The 20,253-nt window shown below is 43.4% G+C and overlaps 1 protein-coding gene across 10 annotated transcripts in view; it reads left to right on the top strand.

Moving 5' to 3' along the window:
- UTRN (utrophin) overlaps positions 1–20,253 on the top strand; it is a 587,017-nt gene that overhangs the window by 457,797 nt on the left and 108,967 nt on the right. For 7 of the 10 annotated variants that reach the window (XM_083176136.1, XM_083176132.1, XM_083176133.1 and 4 more), the window contains 2 exons: positions 1,056–1,116; positions 2,353–2,409. In XM_083176136.1, the coding sequence (XP_083032262.1) occupies positions 1,056–1,116; positions 2,353–2,409 (118 nt within the window). The remainder of the gene's footprint in view (positions 1–1,055; positions 1,117–2,352; positions 2,410–20,253) is intronic. The other 3 variants (XM_083176141.1, XM_083176135.1, XM_083176140.1) reach the window with 1 other exon arrangement.

The following is a 20,253-nucleotide window of genomic DNA, read 5'->3' as shown; positions in this document are numbered from 1 at the left end:
GCTTCACAGGTGTCCGCGGGGCACGCTGCGCTCGCCACGCTTCAGGCTCGCTGCGCTCGCCACACTTTCTATTCTCAACTCTATGCCGACGTGGATAGTGGGGGTATGAAAAGGTCGTAGGACGCGTACCGCCGCCCCTCGCGGGCTCGCAGCGCTCGCCACGTTTCGGGTTCGCGTTGATAGTGGGGGTGGTACAGCCTGAAAAATGACTTTTGGGGGCCATTGAACATGTTTGATACTAATTTCAATGCATTTGGATGCATTTCTGTTAAAAATAGCATGCGATCGCATGCGGTTTTTAAAAAAATGCTTAAAAACTGCAAAAATCGCATCCCATCGCATGCCACTACATATGGCATGCGATGACATGCGATGGGAGCCGTGAAAGTACACAAGTACCTCTGTTTCCACAGAGGCCATGTTCAGTGGAGACACTGCTCCTGCCATTGGTAGATGCAAGTGTCGAGTGCAAGTGGTGGATGCGATGGTGTGCCCATGCTAGATTGTCTAGAGCCAGTGCTATTTTTCAGCAGGAACCAGCAGGAACTCCGTTCCTGAACCTCTTCTGCGGTAAAATAAATGTACTTTCCCTTTCCTGGATCTATGCTGTAATCCCAGCCTTCTTTAAAAGCATTTTCAGAATATACTTTACTAAGAGTCAGGACTAGCTGCAAATGACCAGAAGGGGTGTGGCCTATACAAAATGGCCATGGTTTTGTGGAAATGCCACAGTTGTGGGCCACACCCCATTTTCATCACTGCTGGCATTACTCCAGCCCCCTTGTCTCCCACATCATCTATTCACAAGTTAGAGAGAACCTTCAACTTTCCACTGACTGTAGGACACTGCTGCCTACTGGTGTGCGAAAATCAGGAGAGTGGAGGTATGGTTCTAGAAATGTCAGTATGGTGGGTCTATTGTAAAACACGCACCTTGTTATGACTTGCATTTCCAAAAAAAGGGTCTCTTTTTTTTTTTGCATTGTGTCTGATTTATAATTTTCTCTTTCTGCTACTAATATTTAATGCAGCTTTTTTTCCATTTACACCCTCAGCTTCTGTACAGCTTCCATGGCAACGATCTGTTTCACTTAACAAAGTGCCCTACTACATAAAGTAAGTTCCGTTTTCTTTGTTATGTTTGCTGTGTGCGTCTGTGAATTGTTTGAATAAACAAATAAGTAAAACATCTTAATTTTAATGTTACATTTACTGAAAAATGCATGGCTGGGGATTTATCTAAATAACACAACAAACTGTAATATAGGTGACCAGACCTCAAATCTAGATCAGAGCTAGTATGCAGTATGTATGTCACTTAATAAAAAGAGGAAACTGCATTCTGGATGCTCCTTTATTCTGGAGCAGTGTGCTCTCCAATCCCCCCTGTCCTGAACCAGACTCAACTATAGGCTGCTTTGGCTGGATAAAAGCATTGAGCTCCTCCCATGGATGTGCTCATTGGATGTTGAACAACTTATTACATAAGATGTCCAGTATGACGGACAGGGGTCTCTCAGAGAATTAGCTTTTTTGCCACTGCCCTCTATGCTCTAAGGAGCTAGCCTGGTTATTATTAAAGCCTCAAAGGCCTATGCTTGATGAAACCCAACCCAGTCTTTCTAGCCTTGGAGGTATATATATATATTTTTTTTTTTTGCCGGCATCAGCAAGTGCATACACTTGTCAATGTTGGGCATAGTGAGCAGCCAAGGGGGACAGCATGGCTCTTGCTAGCGGGAGCTTGCATCATTAAAGATAATGGGAGCAAGCAGCGTTAAGGATATATGGCCTAATTTTGTCAGTCCACCTCCAGCCACATTGTGTTTATGATCCATACGCATTTTCAGTCGCTATTTCCCCTCGCGCATCGCAATTAGGTCCATAGCGCATAAGCACTAGACCAGGCATAGCCAAACTATGGCTGTTGTGAAACTACAAGTCCCATCATGCCTTACCACAATTTTGCTATTAGGGAATTATTTTCCTATGGCAAGGCATACTTGTATGTGTAGTTCCACAACAGCTGTAGAGCCACAGTTTGTCCATGCCTGCACTAGATGATGTGCACGAAAATATGGCGAAGGAGCGCCGTTATCGTGCATATCGTCTACTATATTCCCAAATGTTTACACATCTTTAGTGTTGATAAAGAAGTGTTTTATGTTTAGACATAGTTGTTCTTATTGTACATACTGTAAATAACTGTTGTTAGGTTGCAACAGTAGATTCTCCCATGATGTACTAGAACACCTGAGACAAATGAATGATCTAGATCAGAGAATGACAATAGCCTAGCTTAGCCGTTTAATTATTGTATAGAAAAGTAAGCGCTTTCTTTGAATCTAAAAGTTGTTACAGCGAAGATTGCAGTAAACCTTTGAGTCCAAAGTTGTGCTCACGGAACAGGTAAGATGAAAGTGTGTGTGCATGATGTAACCTACAAGCATGTGTCCGGCCTATGGTATATTTCAAAGCTTTTATACAGTGTGGCTTAAAGAATTCTTACAGGAAGTAAAAAAGTCATATATTTATCATTTTGAACATTTAAGTTATTGAACCAGTTTTCAAGATTTTTCTATATCTCTTGGCATGATATTGGGGACAAAAGTGGTCTCATCTAAACAAACGCAAGTAAATTAGCACTGTAACTGATAGTGAGAGTAAAGGTGCATACACACTGTACAATTTTTTTTGACCAATTTAATTTGGACGAATGATGTTGATGAAAGATGTTGACGAAAGACGAACGATCTAGCTACAGTTTATAGGCCTTTTTTTAAAGATATCCAAATTGAGCTGCATGCACAGTTGACTAACAACCTCTATGAACAACTGGTGGGTATGTGCATCATCATTCGTCACATACAAACTGAAAGATATTTTGACCAATTACGAAATTGGTCAAAAAAATTGTACAGTGTGTGTATGCACCTTACCTCAATGTAGCTCAATCTCTTTTTTGCCAAATTAGAGCAGTTGCACTTGCAAATCTCTCTATAGTGGAAACCTGCAGATTGTTTCAGTACCGCAAAATATGTAATACTGCAAATAACCTGTGAGATGAGTAAGGGGGTATGTGTGTGCCACAAACGACTGTAGATGCACACACTATAACACTGAAAAAATAAATAAATCAGAATTTCAGTTTCCACAGTCAGTTACCAGATTCTTTATCTACAGGGGTACTCAACAAGTCTCTCTCTAGATGTTGTTGAAATACACATTCCAGCATGCCCTCCTGTTCTAGCTTTCCCTAATAGCAAAACTGTGCATGCTGGGACAGTGTAGTTATGCAAGAGCTGGAGGGGCTGCCCATTCATTGCAAACAGAAGCTTCCAGTTCCACCATCATGGGGAATTCATTTAATCCAGTTTCAGTGATATAACACCAAGATGGCTAGGTGCAGGGCCGGCGCCACCACTAGGCAGCTCTAGGCATTTGCCTAGGGCGCCGGCACCTGGAGGGCGGCAGTTCGCCCCTCACCCCCAGCATGATGATGGAGGGTTAGCGAACTGTGTAAAAAAACCTTCGGCGCCGGCGTCCCTGCAGTGCTGGAGCGGGCAGGGGTGTCCATGCCGCGGGGGTACCTGCGGCGCTGTCATTGTGTATAAAGCTGGCGGCGGCCGGCGGGGTCCCTGCAGTGAATAGAAAATAACTAGCGCTTCCCACGCCGCCGCTATAAAAATATCAGGTACAAAAAAAATCTGTTTTGCGATTTTACACCGAATATTTTTTACATGCTAGCCAATCTAATCACCTTGAAAAAATACAGTGTAACCCATGTGCTGTCAATGGCTGCAGCCCTGTTTTTGCCTGAAAATGGAACTTGTTTTGGGGATTTTTAGGTGCAGTTACATTTCAGTCTTTTGCAAGAATTCTCATTATACTTCATAGTGATGGAGGATTTCACTGTATTGCGCTTCCTTCAGTGTGAGTTCTTTATCTTTTCCTGCTTCCCATTTATGTATGTGAAGAGTTTTGACACTTTGTTGAAATGGGAAAGCTTATGCTTGTAAAGAAGTTATTTTTTATTTTGTTTGGTGGAATTTTGCAAAAGATTTTCAAACTGTTGAAGGTCAGTGGTGACAATGCGAGAGGTGAACATTCCCAACACAAGTATGTCGGATCTCCACTGCAGCGTCTAAGAATTCAGAAGTCAATTTAAATATGTTTTATCAGAGTCAGCCTTTGCGAAATACACTATTAAAAAGTAGAATTCCAGATTGTGAATCAGCATATTATAAAACAATATAGTCCAATGACAGATTAGCACAAGAGTCCCAAGATATAGATAAGTTTAACATGAAAAAAACATCTATAGACTGAATTTGGACTGTGGTTAGGAGACAGCCTCATCATATCACTGAAATACTTTTATCAGAAATAGAGTCATTCTCTACCAAGGGTTTTAATGTTGTGCCGTATTTTGACAAGTTAACCGTTTGAGTACCAGTCTTTGTGAAAGATGCACAAATATCCGCTAAAAATACCAGAGTCCCTCACATTTGTTATATAAAATACATTTTTTTAATGTAAAAATAGGTTCTATTTCCTAGAGTATATAGGGTAAACATTACAGGTCATTATGATGCATACAAATTTTTGATTGCCAATTTTCACACCTATTTTGACACATTCACTTGGCACTTAAAGGGTTAAACCACTTGAGATTAGTACTAAAGGTGACCCAGAATGTAGAAAAAATGGTGAGACCATGCACATAATATAAATCAGTAATACCTTTTATTACCGGTACTTCAAGGTTCCAGGTCTGAACCAGGATATGGAACATGGTTCCAATGTGAGTCAGACCCAGGATAAACTTCTTTCACATGGCAGCTCTGAACGTGGGTTTTCCCATGGGCCGGTGCCATTCATACTGCACCAGTGCAGTCACTGCACTGCACACTTCTTTGCTAATGCTGATACTGTAGATGACATCTCCCAAGAGCTGGGAAATCCTGACCTCTCCATGCTGTAAGCAGTGTACACAAGGTGCGATTCGGTCAGGCGCTTTTGACTAGAAGGTTAGCCAAAATGGCACCATGTGTACTCTGTGGACGATAGTGATGCGCAGCCCCCTGGCGGTGCTGTTACCTGGCAAAAAAAGACAAGGCAAGGCAATTTTGACTAAGCCACACATTTCTGTGTATTTGGCCTGTGTGTATTTGGTCGTAGCCAAAATCATAGACAAAATACATAAGTATTTGTTTGACTTTTGTGAATGATAGGAAAAAAATGACTTGATATATACCCTATGATCAGGTTTGTGCCATAGAGAACAATGGGGGTTATTCTAGTCCATTCTTTCTGACAAAATCCTTCTTAGATGGACAAAACCATGTGCACTGCGGGTGGGGCAGATGTAACTTGTGCAGAGAGAATTAGATTTGGGTGAGGTTTTTCTTCAAAGTGAGATCTATAATGAAGTGTAAAATCATGCAGTCAGTATTTTCCCTGCACAGAAACAAAATAACTCACCCAAATCTAATTCTCTCTGCACATGTTACATCTGCCCCCCTGCAGTGCACATGGTTTTGTCCATCTAAGAAGGATTTTGTCAGAAAGAATGAACTAGAATAAACCCCAATGTATCATTAGCCAATAAGGACATTTTTGGTCTTCATCATAGTACAGCAGATATAAAAAAAAGTGAATACACCCTTATCAAAATTGTTTTGTGATATGAAATTGATATAAACATATTTGAACAGGTTTACTAATCAACAATGTGATAACAAAAATAAAGTATATAAAGAATATAATAAGCTAGCATCATATCATCCGATCCATCTTCCACCAAACCAAGAACAAATGTAAATATCATGATGATAGAGCTAGTCTTAAATATTGTCTGTGCAAGAAAACTCTACAAGTGAGGTTGGTTTTCAACAGTTTTAGAAAATATAATACACATATATGAAGAACACAGCAGCAATAATGTAGAATCCAAAATATTATAGCGGAGGTGAAGTGCAAAATTAAATGATTGACATCATCTGCATAAATATTTTTTTTTTGTGCAATCAATTTTTATTAAAGAAAATCACAATACATCTCAGAAATAAAACAATGTAATGTAATGCACTCAAGTGAACAATACAGACAAATACAGGCGTAGGGTGCTGAGTCCGTCTTTCAGGGTATGATGTGGAAGTATTCAACAATCAAACATTGACAATGTAATTAGTACCCATAATAAGATGTACCGGTTATAAAAGGAAGTAGAGTGTTAAAAAGAAAGTAAAGAATAGAGGGGAGGGGAGGGGGGGAAGGAGGGAGGAGATTTGTACCCAGGGATCTCTACGACCCAGCGACCTGACTCATGTGATGAGAGTAATCTGATGATTCTTTATAGGTGAGCCAGCTCAACCAAGTAGCTGTAAAGGTCTGGGGAGAACCTTTCAGAAAGGATGACAGATCTTCCATGGACATATATAAGTCTATTCTGCGGAACCAGTGCGTGATGGGAGGGGCCCTGTTAGTTCTCCAATGACAGGGAATGACTGCCCTAGCCGCATTCATTAGGTGTCTAATTAGAGATTTCTTGTATCGGGAGATGGGCATATCCATAAGATTAAGCAACCAGAATTCAGGAGTAAATGGAAGAGAGGAATTGATTATCTTTTCTGAGACGGTATGAATCTGGTGCCAATAGTCTTGGATAACTGGGCAGGCCCACCAGATATGTAGGGGAGTGCCGATATGTTGGTTGCATCTCCAGCAGAGGTCGGGTAGGGCGCTGTTCATTTTGTGTAGTATGGAGGGGCATCTATACCATCGAGATAGTATCTTATATTGGGTTTCTAGAGTTTGGATTGAAGAGGAGGATGCAAAAACAAATTGAAATATTTGACTCCATTGATCTCCCGACAGATCCTGACCCAGCTCCTTGTGCCACGCCCTCGTGTATGCAGGCGTTGGGTCTGGTAGGTTACTAAGGCATACTTGGTAAAATTTAGAAATCAGGTGGTTCGGGGCCTCCTTAGAGAGTATTAGCGACTCAAAGGGGGTTGGATCCCAGCCTTGATTTCGTTTCGGAAGGGAGGAGACATAATGTCTAATCTGGAGGTAGAACCAAAAGAGGCCCGTCGGGAGACCAATATCTTTATGCAATTCCTCAAAGGAGCGTAGGCCAGATCTATCCACCAATTGTCCCAGGTGTGACACTTCCACTGAAAAGCGACTATAGAGATTTCGTAATTCAAATCCTGGAGGGAATTCAGGATTATTAATAAGCGGAGTAAGGAGCGTCACACCCGGGTCAAAATAGCGCAGGGATCTGTATCTACCCCAACAAGAAAGTGTTGGGTTCAGGGTGGGATGTCTCACCACAGGGATCTTCCGGAGCCATGGGATTACCTTTGGGGACATTCCCACCGAGTGACCTTCGATAGCCGGCCACTGTTTAGATGGTGTAGGCCTAGACATTTCTACAATTCTGGTGATGTGGACCGAGTGGTAATAGCTGAGGAAGTGGGGGAGCTGCAGGCCACCTCTTTCACGGCTTTGGACAAGGACTTTTTGGGCAATCCTAGGTCTGCGATTCGCCCAGATAAATTTACTCACTATATTTTGTAGTTCTTTGAAGAAAGAGGGGGGTATTACGATTGGGAGGGCTTGGAGCAAGAATAATATTTTAGGGAGGATGTTCATTTTAATCGTGTTAATTCTACCCAACCAGGATAATTTAAGTATGGACCAATTTGAAATAGACGTTTTTAAGCTGGCAAGCAGAGGCACAAAGTTAAGTTGGTAAAGATTTGAGTTATCTCTGGACAACAGGACCCCTAAATATTTGATGTATGTTGGGTGCCAGTGGAAGGGAAAGGCCTTTTTAAGACCTTCAACTGTACCCCTTGGGGCAGATATATTCAGAGCTACAGACTTGGCAAAATTGATTTTAAAGTTAGTTAAACGTGCAAATTTCTCGAATTCCGACATCAGAGACGGTAGCGATGTGGTTGGACTCGAGATGGTTGCCAATAGGTCATCTGCATATAACGCCAATTTATGCTCGTGTCTGCCGACCTGAATACCTTTGATGTTATCATTCATCCGTATCGCACGCGCCAGGGCCTCCATACATAACACAAAGATCAGAGGAGATAAGGGGCAGCCCTGGCGGGTGCCATTTCGAATCTCAACAGAGTTTGAAAGGGCTCCATTAACCCGAATTCGGGCCGTGGGGGTACTGTATAAGGCCAAAATACGGTGGAGACATTTCGGGCCTACTCCTATGTGTTCCAGAAGGGTCTCCATGAAGGTCCAGTCTATCCTATCGAATGCCTTCTCCGCGTCGGTGGACAGGAGGACCACATGGGCCTCTCCGAGCTTCGCAAAGTGTATCAAATCTATCACCTTAGTCGTATTGTCTTTTGCTTCCCTACCAGTGACAAAGCCCACCTGGTCCCCATGTACCACCCCCGGGAGAAGAGGTCCAAACCTTAAGGCAAGAAGTTTAGCAAATAATTTTAGGTCTGTATTTAAAAGTGAGATAGGCCTGTAACTCGAGCACTGAGCCGGGTCCTTTCCCTCTTTTGGGATAATAGAGATATGGGCCTCTAGACTTTGTGGGGAGAAGATCCTCTCCTTTGAGAGTAAATTATCGGGAAACCATCTGGGCCTGGGCTTTTTCCAGAGGGGGTATTGGACAGAGCTTGCTCCAGTTCCTCTATAGTAAACGGCTTCTCTAGTAAGGACAGGTCTGTCTCCGAGAGTTTAGGAAATCGCACTGCTGTTAGATATTTGTTGATCTCCTGTTTAAGTAATTTTTTTTCCGATGGGGAGGGATCATCTCTCAAATTATACAACCGAGTGTAATACTCTTCAAAAGCTTTTGCTATCTGGGTGAAGGTATGGACCCGTTTCCCTTCCGCGTCAGTCACATTCTGAACATAAGCCTGTGCTCTTTGGGCTCTTAGGGCCCTTGCTAACATGGAACTGGGTTTGTTACCCCAGAGATAATATTTTTGTCTACACTTGCGCAGCTCAAGTTTGGTTCTATCTCGCAATAACTGATTGAGCGTCGCTCTGGTCTCCGTTAATTCTCTTAGCGTGTCTGGGGAGAGTGTAGATTTATGGGAAGTCTCCAACGATTTTATCTGTTCAATTAGTTTCACCTTCCTTGCTTCCCTCTCTTTCTTCATTAAAGACCCCAGCTGTATACACTTTCCCCTTAGTACGCATTTATGAGCTTCCCATACCGATATTGGAGAAGCTAGGTTATTATCGTTATTGGAGATATATTCTGAAATTGCTGTGGCCAATTCTTTTTTAAATCTAATGTCAGAAAGAAGGAGCTCATTAAACCGCCAGGACCAGGGGCGGGGGGAGGGGGATGGTACTTTCATTGTGATGTAGACAGGGGCATGATCAGACCAGGTGATCTGACCAATTTCGTTATGTATAAAGTGTTGGAGAAACTGGTGATCTACCAAAAAATAATCTAAGCGAGAGTACACTGAGTGGGGGGACGAGAAAAATGTGTAGTCCCTAACTGAGGGGTTAAAGATCCTCCACGCGTCTATCAGTTGATGATCATGTAACAGTTGCTTAATTTTACGGTGGTCCCGCATACGAGGGGAACTTGGGGTTGGGTTGCAGTCCAGCTGAGGATCTAAGGACCAGTTAAAATCTCCACCAATTACGAGGCAACCTTCCCTGAATGGCTCTATAAGCCGCAAGACTCTACCAAAGAATTGCCTCTGCCTTGTATTAGGAAAGTAAACATTAACAAATGTGTATTTTTGTGAAGATATTGTGCATTTCAATACCTGGCAACGTCCCTCTACCAGGGTATGGTGTGAGATGTCAATAGGTCGTATCCTGCGAGACAGCAACAGAGAAACCCCAAGGGATTTTCCCAGTGCATTACTGCTAGAGTATGCTAGAGGGTAGTAATGGTTAGTCAACCTAGGAGAAGCACCTAGCTTGAAATGTGTTTCTTGTAGAAAAGCCACATCAATCTTTCTAGACCTAAGGTCTCTAATTAAAGTGGACCTTTTCTCTGGCACATTAAGCCCTTTCACATTCAGGGAGCAAAAGTTGAGTGACATTGTATTAGATTGCGGCATGTCAGGGTTGTCTAGCACGGAGTTTCAGATACCATGTCCTTACCCATTCCAGGTGCTTGGAGGTGGAGCGGTCCCTGGGTAAAGGGAGGGGAGAGGCGGAGAGAGGGGGGGTAAAGGGGAGGAAGTAAGTAAAAAGAGAAACATTTGAAAAAATTAGAAATTTACAAATTCTTAACAAGAAAAAGACAAAACCACTGTTGGAGCTAGCGATGCTACCGTTGGGCATCACAGTCCAAGGAGAGTGTGGTTTACCCAAACTGGGGTAAGTGGTCGCAGTCCCCACCAGGCGCGAGGTAAGGCTAAAACCAAAACATAAAACTAGAACTGTTTCAAACAATTTAAGTTATGTAACATTACTGAAACACTGGGTATGCTAACTAACTAAGGGCTATCCATGTCTGGTAAGTGTAATTTCCCACAAGAAGGGGGAGATCACTGGGGGAGGCTTCATCAATCACTGTTCCCATGTAAGTTGAGGGTTATCGGCTCGATCAGAACATTGCATGAGTATGTGAGGGAAGCGGGTGGTGTTAAATAAGGTGGAATCCGTCTACTCCGGGGTTAGTGGGACCGGAGATGGAACTACACTTTTACTACTGCTAGGAACCCTGTCAATACGGGAACTGCTCACATACCCATGGGGAGGGGTTAGACCTAGATGTTGAGATTTGGGGTGATTTTAGTTATTTATTTAAATCAATCAAAACATCGGGGGTTTAATTATACTCTTCCCCACTCCCCTAATACTTCCCATGGGTGTTTGGACAGGGCCAAGGTATCCAGGCATCAACTTTACCAAAGGAGGTCGGGGACACTTATCAATAGACAGAGCTTTTAACTAAAAACAAAACATTTAGATGAGTTCAACAAACCCTTCCTCTTTATTTGATAATCAGTGCCTCAGGGAGGAGCCAGGTTCGATACCCTGTCAGGTCTGGCCGCCACGGATGATGTAGCTGCACTGGAGTTCTTTCCCACCGTCTGCCAACGCGGGTGACCGGACGGGGGGCAAGGAGGATCCAGCCGTTTTGTTAGGTGTACCCACTCAGCGAGGTGCGGTCTGGAGATGTCTAGAGCTCTACAGAATGAGTCCAAATCTTCCGGGGCATGTAGGGTCACCAGTTTGCCTTCATGGGACGCCTGAATACTTAATGGGAAGCCCCAGCGGAATCTGATGTTCTTCTGCTTAAGTAGGTCAGTAAGGGGTTTGAGAAGGCGTCTCTGCTGGAGGGTGCTCCATGAAAGGTCTGGGAATATTTGGATTCTGTCGCCGTTAAATTCAATGGATTCTAATTTTCGAGCCTTGTTTAAGATATCTTCTCTCACTCTGTGATAGTGAAGGCGGCAGATGACATCTCTAGGTTTATCCGCTTGCAGCCCACGGGGTCTCAGGGCTCTATGGGCTCGATCAAAAACAATAGAGTTGTCTGGTCCGGCTTCGGTTATCTCGTTGAAGATTTTTGTGAGCGCGTCTACAATGCCTGGGCCTTGAATATCTTCTGTCAGACCTCTTATCCGCAGATTATTTCTCCTCCCCCTGTTATCGATATCATCTAAACGGCGTTGGAGAGTAACCAGTTCTTGGGCATGTATGGCGGCAGTTTCGTAGAGTTTGTCCTGATAATTGACGATGTCTTCGGTTTGATCTTCCAATTCTGAGACTCGTTGCGTCGCCTGACTCAGATCAGATTGGATTGTCGAAATTTCCACTTTAATTGTTTCGCGTAATGACTGTTCCAAGTCAAGAAAGTCTTTTTTGGATGGGAGGTCTGCTTTGGTAGGTAGGGTACGGAGGTATGTCAGGACTTCTGTCAGTGTGACCTCTGAGTTCTGCGAGATGGAGGGGTTCGGCAGGGAATCCATCTGGAGGGGGTCTTGTGGCGATTCTGAGCGGGCTGGAGGCGATTGAGTCTCGTCGGCACTAGTCCCGGGACCCTGAGTGAGATACCGGAAGATATTGGGTTTAGCTTGACTGTCGCTCGGGTTTTTAGACACCGGCGTCTGGAGGCCTTTCTTGGTCTTCCCCATAGGTAGACGGGCTATTAATAGAAGGTAGGTATATGAACAGCCTTAGTGCAGTGTTGTGTCATTGGAAGAGTTGAAAGGTATATTCAGCCTGGTGGTAAACTAGCGACTGCACCACCCCATATTGTGCGGGTGTTTAGGGGGTCATGGCCCGTGGATCACTGTTTTTGTCAGGCCATTATTGCTGGAGTGGCCTGTCAACGATGGACAGGAAGCTCCTCATGGAGAAGCTCCTATGAAGTATAACTGTGGAAGTGAGGGTCTTTTAAGAGGTATCCTCCTCGTAAAGAAGAATTATCCAATATGCAACTGGTCTGCAAGCTAAGTCAAAGCAATGGAGTATAGGATGGATTAAAGTAGGAATATTACAGCTGGGTGCTGAATTCTTTTTCACCACTAGGTGGCGATCCCGGATAGCAAAAGAGATAGGGATATGTATGAAGTCCAAGCAGAATGACCACCTTTTACACTCTCCTATTTTAGCAACCCAAGTTCCTAAATTGTGATTCTCCTGCTTACAGGTGAAGGTTCTTAGCCTCAGGTGATAAGATCCCTGTGTCTGTGAGGTTACTTCTCCTTTTGTTTGCAGGAGTTCTGTTTCTTCACAGTGCCCCAATCCACCCACCGCCTTCCACTAAGCCAGGGAGACACCTAGGAGAGTCCACCAGGCTCCTGCAGGGTATTCAGTCCAAGCCTCCTATTTTTATTTCAGGCAGCTTTTAGAGAGCTCCCCAGGGCCTCCCCCTGGAGCAGGGGTGTCCAGCACACTGTGTCAGTTCACCCCCCCCTCCTGTCTCCTCAGTGCAGCAGCCCCTGCGTCTCCGGCCGTTTCCAAGATGGCCGCCGCCGGAGGGGAAGGAGAGAGACTCCAGGAGCTCCACACCTCCCGCGGGACGCCAAGCGTGCTGTGTCAGGGGGGGGAACACTCGGTCAGGCAGGGGAGGACAGCGCTTACCTCCCAGTGTTTAATGGAGCTTCCGGAGGCCGGGATTCGCCGCGGACAGACTCTGGAGCTCAGGCGCCGGGTAAGTGCATAAATTGAGGCCGCGGCTTCACCTGGGGGGACAGGCCGCAACCCGCAGGGCAGGATCTCTCCTACCCCCGGCTCCGCAGCTCCGTCGACCCCCGACCGGAGAGTCACCACAGGGCAGGGAGGGGTGCCTCAAGGCAGCAGGAGACCTACTTCGGCTGGGCAACTTTATTTTAGGGCAAATGTGTGCAGGAGCTCTGCCAGGAAACGTCCCGTCTCCTTCACCACCAGGCCACGCCCCCATCTGCATAAATATTAATACTTATCACAGCAAAAATAATTATGGTACACCATTGGTGGAACTTATGAGTGGCGGACCCAAGTGCAAAAACTATAATTTTTATATAAAACATAATCTATGAAATCCAGAGAAATGTCCAGATTGGAATTTGCTGTTCATGACAAGATAAATCATGACCATACTTTGGAAAAGCAGTCTGTGATAAATTCAGACACACAGCACACGCAGCGGGATGTGAACGACTCGGAAGCTGACATATCAGCCTTTACTTATAGAATTATTCTGAATACTCTCCCTTATAGTGTAACTAATCATTTTCATGGTCAAATTGTATGTGCCTTTCCTGAGACTTTATACAAGAAATTAGATAGACCTAAGCAGTGGCATAAGTTCGTCCCAGTTGCCCGGAGGCAAGATGTCAAGATGTGTATTGCCCCCCCCCCAAATCACACACACACAACCTTATAAAAAGTATATACTGTATGTCTGTTATGAAATAAAACAGACATATATATACAGTATGTATACAGTGTGTGTGTGTATATATATATATATATATATATATATATATATATTTAGAGAGAGAGAGAGAGAGAACACATATTTCAGAACTCGGAAGTGATATCAATGGCTTTCAATTAATGGATTTAAAATTGCAGGGGAGGAGAGGTGCCCCCTTGGGAGCAGGAGCCCGGCGGCAGATGACTCCATTGCCTCCCAGAGCTCTGCCTCTCGACCTAAGAATCATGTCAGACATTTGCACCATTAATGTGATGTTAAAGGGAAGAAAATCAAAGTGGAAAACAAGGAGACAATGAGCGGTATTCAATCCGTGATTCCGACTGTTGGAACGTCTCTCTTGACAGATTCTCGACAGGTGGAATGCATTGTTCCGTCTGTCGAGTCTTAAAAAATGTCCGTCTCGGTACAAACGGCAGAGAATTGTCAAAAAAAAGGCAGCAAATTTGACAATCCCTGGCCGTTTCTGACACAACAGATTCAACTTGTTTTAAAGTCGGATCTGTTTTGACGGTATCCACCTTTAATGCTGTCAGAAACAAGCAACCAAGATTGAATACCCCCCCCCCCCCCCCCCATATGTTAAAGAAAAGATGCCTGCAAGGCTATGCAATATCTTTGTTTAACATTGACCACAAACCACACCACATTCTGCTCAGGCAAACTGACCTTTTGGTAGAATAAATCAATAATATCAGAGATCACATTCTCTTTATCCCCTTGGTGGTATGTCCGGATATTTTTCAGGCTTAGCATCGATAAGGAGGTGTGTGCCAGTGGTGCCTCCAGCTGTGCACCACCACTAGGGGCACAACCCCAGGTTCTCACCTCTGGCACTCGTATGCCGGGACTTTGCTGCTGCTGCCACCATTCACAGCAATGCACTGTAGAAAATACACCATAGTCCTCTGCAGTATAAGGTTACATACAGTATGAACAATTGTAATCATACTTGCCTACCCACCCAAAAGCTGTGGAAGGCTACAGATTTTTAAGGGAGCCCTTCGAAGCCGCATGAGGTTAAAAACATTTTAAACCTATCAGTACTGTAAAGGGGCGGAGCTAACGATTGCTATGATGGGGCCTGATGACATGATAGTCTGGCATGCCCCTCAAAGCAATGTGCTGTGTCCCCTCTTCGGTCTTCTGGGGTGGAGATAGGGCTCAACAGGGGTTTCCAGTCAAAGATTTATCATTGGAAACCACAAGTTCATGTAATGCAGATGCAGCACACGTAAGTACATTTGTACCATTATGTTACATATTATCTCCCATGGCAGAATTCTAAACCAGAACTGAAACAATACATTATTCCACAGTAAAGTGCAGTTTAATACTAAATTGTGACCTCAGAATTTTTGCTGATAGCTCATGCTTATAATTACTGTATAAGCACGCCACCCAATGAACTAGTAATTGCCCTGAATGGATGAGAACATTACAGTAGTGCCCAAGCATCTCTTTACTGGTGTAAATGTTAGCTTCTCTTTAGAAAGCTTTTTCCATTTTACTGAAACCGGCACAGTTAAATTCATGTGACCTTGTTAAAGGCAGTGTTATTATTTGATATGAATCTTAGCTACAGTATGTGGGATATGTATTATAGAAATGACCTGAACAGATTGTTAGGGGGAAGGTACATTGTGCGGTCACAAGTAACTGCTTTCCAGCACTCAATGATAATAGTTTCTTTTCAATATTAATAAGATTTATGCTTAATGGAAAACTCTTCATACATTTTTTTAAAAATTTATTACATATTTTAAGGTGAACAATTTCCTATGTTGTTGTAGTCTTGTAGATACATAAATATAATACATTTGAAATAAAATATGTATTTATCATGCCTTTGATCCCTAAGGGTCTAAAGAAAGACAATTCAGGGATTGTTTAAAGCCTGACATTCCTTAAAGGATATAGGCAAGCAACACTTTTGTGTGATAGCTAGTAAAATCATAGAGCATTTACTTTTTTTCTGGAAAATAAAATTCTAACATATTAGAGGTGTTTTTTATTGTTTAAATTCTGCCATATAAAGATTACTATACCTGTTAGGTTTAGTAAACATTTTAAAAGTACTTACCAGTAATGGTGTGTACACACGGTGAGATATGGCTTCCGATGTTGCCGATATAGTGAACATCGGAAGCCATATTGCATGCAAATCGCATTCTTTTTTAGGGCTTGCGAGCCCGATGCACTGCCGATAGGCGCTCCTGTGTGAGCGCAAATCGGCAGCCAGATAGAGAGGGCAGGCAAGACTATATAGTGCAGATCTGCACTAGATAGTCTAAATTGTGCCCCTCCATGCATGCCGTGCGATGCGAGTCCCGATGCGATCTGATCGCATCGGGACTCGCATATCACGGCATATCGCCCCCGTGTGTACACACCATAAGTTTACATTTTTAAGGGCAAAATTTTAGACATGATGGGGGAAATTTACCAAGACTGAATGGGTACGAATGTAATATTCGTACCCATTTGATATAAAATACGTACTTATTTTACACATCGAAAAATTTACTAAAGATAAATTGTATACGAATCGTAATTTTTAAGAAGCCTATAGGTGATGGTAATATTAATACCAATGATTATAAAGACATTTCATACTAGCTTTGACTGTCCAGAAGTAACCACACACAAATTTCAAATAGGTGCAAATTGAATAAAGTCAGAAGGAAACTGTCAGAGGGTAAGAATGGCGATTATGGGGACTGCATAACCCTGCTGGAGTGACACTATCTACCATCATAGTAATAAGGTTTATCACAAATAGTGAAATATCGTATTTGTTGGCTGACGTTTTATACGTGGTGTGAATCCTAAAGCCAACCAGATAATTTCCTGTGTTGTAAGAAGTACAGTGATTCAGGAAGACCCAGTCTATATATTTTGCAGTTAACTGTAAATAGTATTTAAAGTGTGTTTTCTTAACTAAACGCATGCTCCATATTTTTGCCTGTTAGCCCAGCTGCTCAGGGAGCCCTAAGCACGCACCCAAAATTATGCAATCGGAGGTCATGGCACTTGGCCTCACTCCTTCTATCTGAGGCCCCACCCTCTTCACCCATGACCCCACCCCTTTTTTGCTGCGGCCATGCCTCTGGCACGCCAATAACACTCAAGTACCAATCTGGGGACTTTGAAAGTTGGAGGATATGGTCATACAAAATGGAATATACAAAATTTGGCCTAGAAAACTTGTCAGCCATTTGTATGTCGACAATTGTCATTCAACATTTCACCCTTATAAAGTTTGGTGCCTGTCTTTCTTAATCACTGTCAACCTTTCATATATGTTTTTTACCTGTTGACCTAATGCATTTCAGCATATGTTGTCGACCTTTTGACTGTCTGCCTAGACATTGCACTGTAGCAGTGGCGTAACAATAGCCCCGCAAACCCTGCGGTCGCGGGGAGGCGCTGATTTAAGGGTGGGCGCCGGGGTCTGCGGGGCTATTGTTACGCTGCACTGCTCGGGAGCAGCAGCCTGCCTTACCCCTCAAATGTGATGCCGCCGCTGGGACCCACAAATCTCCTTGTCTGCAGTCCGGGTCCCGGCGCTCCTACTGGCTGCTGCTTGAAAATGACCGTAACAAAATGTCTGCCCCCCTACAACAGACACTTTTTGAGGATGCTAGATGAGGTGGGGGCCTCCTCTAGCATCATATCAAAGGTGCCGATTTATGTTTTTGCTGGTGGGTGCTCAAGCCTGTTGAAAGGCTCAACAAGCAAATACAGTGGCCATGCATTGTGACTTTGGAGTTACGGGCACGTGGGTGCTCATTTATTCCTGTGGGTGCTCGGGCCCTTGAGCAACCACTGAATCAGCACCTATGGGTGGGGTGAGTTAGTATTCTCCAGTAGTGAAGTGCTGGGACTGCCAATATTATTGAAGTCAGGAAGGGGTCATGTGGTCACTATCCTCATAATATTAGCCTTCGACAGGATTATGGGAGCATAACAACAGATCCACATTAAGAGGGATTTATGACCAGAACTAGCTAAACTGCAGTACACAGTATTTGGGTGATAAAGGGTTTATATTGGCAGTATATAGCTTTAAATAACATTTAGTTAGGCGAACATCACCTTGAATTGGCTTTACACAGAGGATATGCTGTATGCTTCAAATAAAAGTACAGAACTTGCTTTCTCTGTAACCTAGTAATGTGTAGCACAGGATATTATTGCTGATGTGCATAAGGCAATCAGGCAGCTTGGCTCTGAGAAGCAGCAGTTCCGGTAGCTACAACAGGAGCTCATTACTTGGCATCATTGTAAAATATGAGCTGGTATAAAAAGCCGAAGCTACCATGAAGCATTTCCATTACTGGAATCTACGAAGGACATTATTAGCCATGCATTGCAGTCATGTTGGCTTGCTTTATATACAGGAAAGAAAGCACTGAAAGCCTTTTCATAATGGTCTGGAGGAAAGCAGCAGGAGTAATAATTCTTATACAGTTAAGCTGGATCCTATGGTATATTTATCATGCACATTTTATCATATTAGTAAAAAGATGCTCAACATACAGTACTGTACATAGATTTTAAGTAACATGCAAAGCTAGTATTTGATATTGATGTACATTATTGTGTGAGTATTGCTAAACTAAATTATATTTATGAAATTACTAGAATGTTTCTTTGTGGCATAGCATGTGACACAAAGACATTCTGTACTGCACAGGTTCTCAAACTCGGTCCTCAGGACCGCACACAGTGCATGTTTTGCAGGTCTCCTCACAGAATCAAGTGAAATTATTAGCTCCACCTGTAGATCTTTGAAAATGTGTCACCTGTCGGGTGACCAGGAAAACGTGAACTGTGTGGGGTCCTGAGCACTGAGTTTGAGAACAACTGCTGTGCTGCATCCAGTGCTGCATGATCCACATGGTGATTGAATGCTGCAGAATGTAAAGGCATTACTGCTGTGCAATTAAAACTCATTTGTTGACTGTATACATATATTTATTTATACATCTCTCCCATCCCCCCTACAGAGAATGACTGTCATTTTATCCAGGCGATTCCATATGCAGCGGGACAGCGATGTGGACTGGGGTATGCTAGTTGCATCTAGGGATGCCAATCGTGGGGCATTTGTTCAATCCCAGGGGCACCCACTCCGTCCGCCCTGCTCATTTACTTACATGAGCGGGCGGGCAGACAGCAGCGGTGCCTCAGCAGCGGGCAGGTAGCGTCGGCAGTGGCGGCAAAGCCGGAGGGCGGGCGAAGCTGCAGGACTAAGAGGTGTGCGGTCACTGACTCTGGAGCGGATATGGGTGGTGCGGCCTGCGCAGCGTGACTGTCAGAGGTCACGCTGCGCAGGCAGCACTGCCCATACTCGCTCCAGGCTGCAGGCCACGGAGGCATTGAATACTCCCAAAGGTCTCTATATGATAAATAATTACTATACTGTATGTAAGAAAACACAATAAGGGAGTACACTGATGCGCTGTCAGAAATAAGGTGTGTTGTTCACTCCTCCTTCCTTGGTTTGGTGTATTTCTAAGGGTAAAAGCTCATATGGGAAATAAGCAAATACAGATGGTAGGTAAATCAGGCAATCCAATTAATGCTCAACCATATACGTATTATTCCTTTTTACTGACCTGTATAACAGGCCCTATATGCCCATAAAGGTATCTTTAATGAACACCAAGCGTTCCAATTCCCATGGAATGTATGCTCACCTTCTGGCAGTGCCCTATGTTCATACAAAGGGTTTTTTCACATCTGAGCCCTCAGGACCTCAAGGTCCAGACTTGTTTACAGGTGCTAGCACAAATTTTATTCCAAAGTCCATTCAGCAGTTAAAAAGTCCAGTTAAAAACAGAATAAAAATAAAAAGGGACCAAAGAAGAGGGATCCAGGATACTGGAAAACTACTCCACAAGCACCAATGCGTTTCGGACCTATAATGGTCCTTTTTCAAGGTGTGGCTATATGTAATGACATTGGAGAAGTTAATATTTCCCAGCTTCTCTCTACATTTCTCTGGCTTTAACATATTATTTTTTTCACTTATTGGTACTTGATACTGCACCATCATAACGTTGTGTATGATGTCCTAGTGTTTACAGTATTTTTAAGTAACAGTAATTCATGTTTTTCACTTATGTTAGGGTAACGATTTTAACCCTTTGCGTGCCAACTTCTCTGTGAGAGATGTGCAAAATACCAGGGCTCCTCACATTTGTAATATAAATTCAAATAAAAAAAAATGTGGTGTAAAAACAAAATTATATTTCCTATATAAGGTAAACGTTACAGGTCATTATGATAAATAAAAATGTTTACTTGGCAAGTTTTATACCTAATTGGACAAATTTACTTTTCACTCAAGA

This window comes from Crinia signifera, chromosome 3 (genome assembly GCF_055691185.1).
Source record: "Crinia signifera chromosome 3, ASM5569118v1, whole genome shotgun sequence".
Classification (NCBI taxonomy): domain Eukaryota; kingdom Metazoa; phylum Chordata; class Amphibia; order Anura; family Myobatrachidae; genus Crinia; species Crinia signifera.
The sequence above is the reverse complement of the archived record's forward strand: the minus strand, read 5'-3'. Positions and strand labels throughout refer to the sequence as shown.